The 3446-nt window shown below is 39.8% G+C and overlaps 1 protein-coding gene across 1 annotated transcript; it reads left to right on the forward strand.

The window, feature by feature from the left end:
• Positions 1–253: 253 nt before the first annotated feature.
• LOC145092519 (formin-like protein 8) lies at positions 254–2982 on the forward strand. The gene is made up of 2 exons (XM_079030465.1): positions 254–1452; positions 1548–2982. Exons 1-2 carry the CDS (start codon positions 467–469, stop codon positions 2854–2856), a joined length of 2295 nt encoding a protein of 764 aa, XP_078886591.1. The 5' UTR covers positions 254–466; the 3' UTR covers positions 2857–2982.
• The last annotated feature ends 464 nt before the right edge of the window (positions 2983–3446 follow it).

A 3446-nucleotide genomic window follows, 5' to 3' on the forward strand; every position in this document is an offset into this window, starting at 1 on the left:
TATTTACTTTTCACTTTCACAATTCAAACAAGAGAAATATTGCTACCAACTCAAGAAAAGTTCACAATAAACAAGGGTATTTTAGCCATTTCCATGAAAAAAGTAATAGGTTAATTGGGCAAAACCACCAATTCAATTCGACTGATTTCCATACCAACACTCAACCCCATGAGATAAGTAGTTGAAAAGGATACTTTCAGTCATTTAGCAGTTGGAAATGTAAGGGTATTTCAGTCATTTTGACAAAAATGCCCGGGAAGAAGCTAGCCAACCATTTTAAGCATATACACATTGAAAACAAATGGAAATTGCACAACTGCTTTCTTTGAAAGTGTCAGCAAATAAACCAAACAGGCAAAACACCAAATCCAAAATGCTCTAATCCAAAACAAAAACAGTAATCAAGAATCCTCCAATCTTCTTCTTCATCTTCTTCCTCCTAAAACCTCCTTCTTTCTGCATTTCAATGGCAGCAAAAATCCGATTCCTGCCATTGTTATCTTTTTTCTTCTTAATTTCATCTTCTTTCATACCCCAATCATATTCCCAGCATACTCCTCAAAACATTCAGGTGTTTTACCCTTTCCCTCTTCCTCCTCCATCTCCACCTCCACCGCCTCTTCCTCTTCCACCACCGGAAACTTCACCTACAGATACTCCTCCTACCACCACCAACCCCACCCCAACCCCCACCACCCCGCCATCAAAATCAACCAGCAAAACCGTTGCTACCGCAGTTGCAGCGACTGCAGCAAGTACTCTTGTTTTATCAGCTTTGTTATTCTTACTACTGGTGAAATATAAACGCTACCGGAAAGATAAAGATAAAGAAAAAGAAAACGAAATTCCAGGTGGCAATGATAACAGCAACCCCCAGAATCCGGTTGTTTCATTGATGAATCATTTCACGAGACTTGAAGGGGTTAAAGGTGTGATTGTTGATGAAGAAGGATTAGATGTGCTTTATTGGAAGAATCTAGAAGATGCTGAACCTAAAAGAACAATCTTCAAGAAAGAACTTCCAAGAATCAACGAGAAAGAAGAGGAAAAGAAAATGATGACAGTTGACCATAGCAGAAGAAAGTCAAACATTCAAATTCATGAAATTCCGTTACTTAGAGGAAAATCTTCAGCTTCTCATGTTTGGCCACAAGAAGATGAAATTCAAATTAAGAATTCTCTTCCACCAGCAAATCAACAAATCATGAAAACTCAACTGTCATCACGCTCCCCACCACCAACGCCGCCTACACCTCCACCGCCGCCGCCACTAGTGCTGCCACCACCACGACCACCACCTAAGCCTAAAACTGGTGGTTTGTCTTTGACTTCTTCATCAACACCACCACCACCACCACCACAGGTCAAACTTAAGCCATTGCATTGGGACAAAGTCAACACAAACGTAGAACACCCCACCGCGTGGGACAAATTGGGAAATGGTTCTTTCAGGTAAATTTTCAATCTTTTTGCTAGACTTGTACCTTATGCACATACACTTGTACACAAGCATTTACAAAACAATACAATATAACAATACAATTCAGGTTTAATGGTGATCTAATGGAAGCCCTATTCGGAACCGTAGCAGTCAACAAAAAATCACCACGTGGCGACACCACCAATTCCCCGACCCCAAAATCCGAAAAAAAATCCGGGCCACCCTCGCAAGTTTTCCTACTGGACACCCGAAAATCACAAAACATCGCGATAATTCTCCGATCGTTAACCGTGTCCCGAAAAGAAATCATCGATTGTCTCCTCGAAGGGAAAGGAATCGACATAAATACCCTCGAAAAGCTCACTCGAATTACCCCCACAAAAGAAGAAGAACAACTGATTCTTAACTATGATCATGACATCACAAGGCTAGCAGATGCTGAATCTTTTCTTTACCATATCTTAAGAGCTGTTCCTTCTGCTTTTACTCGATTTAATGCGATGTTTTTCAAGTTAAATTATGATTCGGAAGTGTCACACATCAAGAACACGTTACAGACACTTGAAAAAGCGTGTAACGAGCTTAGAAATCGCGGGCTTTTTGTGAAGTTATTGGAGGCGATTTTGAAAGCGGGAAATCGAATGAATGCGGGGACATCAAGAGGAAATGCTCAAGCTTTCAATTTGAATTCTTTATTGAAATTATCTGATGTTAAAAGCAGTGATGGAAAGACAAGTTTGCTTCATTTTGTTGTTGAAGAAGTTGTGAGATTGGAAGGGAAACGGTGTATGATTAATCGAAATCATAGCTTAAGAAATAGTACTGTAAGTTTAAACTGTGATACATCGAGAGGAAAAGATTATATAATGCTTGGATTGCCGATTGTGGGAGGGGTAAGTTCGGAATTTTGTAATGTGAAGAAAGCTGCGGGAATTGACTACGATGCCCTTTCGAAATCGTGTTCCGGGTTGAACGATCGTTTGACTGAAATCATGAAAGCGGTGGAGGAATGTGGTGGTGGTGGTGATGGTGGGCGGGGTTTTGTGAGGGAGATGGAGAAGTTTGTTGAAAGGGCAGAACGGGAAATTCACGAGTTGGGTGAAGAAGAGGAGAGGGTTATTAGGGTTGTGAAGAAGACGAATGAGTATTATCAAGTTGGGGCTTCCAAAGATAAAGGAAGGAAGCAGTTTCAGTTATTTGGGATTGTGAAAGCTTTTCTTGAAATGGTGGATAAGGCTTGTGTTGATATTGCTGTAAAGTTGCAGAAGAGAAGAAGTGGTGGGGGAGAGGCGGCGGCGACGGTGGTGGTGCCGCCAATGCCGACATCTCCTAACCGGCCGTCAGTGAAGTTTCCGGTTTTGCCGGTGAATTTCATTAGTAGCAGCAGTTCGAGTGATTCAGATGAAGATTTGTAAGTAATGAAAGGGTACATAAAGAAATGATTGTTGTTTGGATTTTGGATTTGAAATGAGGAAACAAGTGTATCCATATCGAGTTTATTCTTTTCAAAATTCTATGCATTTTAGTTTTCACTGTACAAATAGTAATTATCGAGTTCAAACACAATTAAGTTTGAACCCTTTATGATCCACTTCCCAATTTGGTTCATAAAATTTTCAAACTCTAATTGCAAAAGCTAAAACTTTGAACTATATGCAATCCAATCAGACCCACAAAAAAGCCTTATGTGTAAAAGTTAACAAACGAACTAACGAGTCAAACCACATGGATGAATCATTCCATATAATGAAGAAGATCATGAAGGCACGAACCCTAGATGAACGGACAAAAGTCTGAACCAATTGACCGATTTAAACTGCAGGAAATCAAGCCCAATTAAGAACGTTGATAGATTCAACTAATGATATCATGCATACCATATGAAATCATCGCATGCAATCAACAAACCATCGAACCCTAATTGCAAAAACTTTAGTCGTATCCATTCTTCAATCATTTGATACACCCTTTATGAAGGTGAAAAAGAGAGATTTTTTTTTGTTAA

The sequence above is a fragment of the Lactuca serriola genome, chromosome 3, assembly GCF_051521515.1.
Source record: "Lactuca serriola cultivar US96UC23 chromosome 3, Lser_US96UC23_V15, whole genome shotgun sequence".
In the NCBI taxonomy this organism is placed as follows: domain Eukaryota; kingdom Viridiplantae; phylum Streptophyta; class Magnoliopsida; order Asterales; family Asteraceae; genus Lactuca; species Lactuca serriola.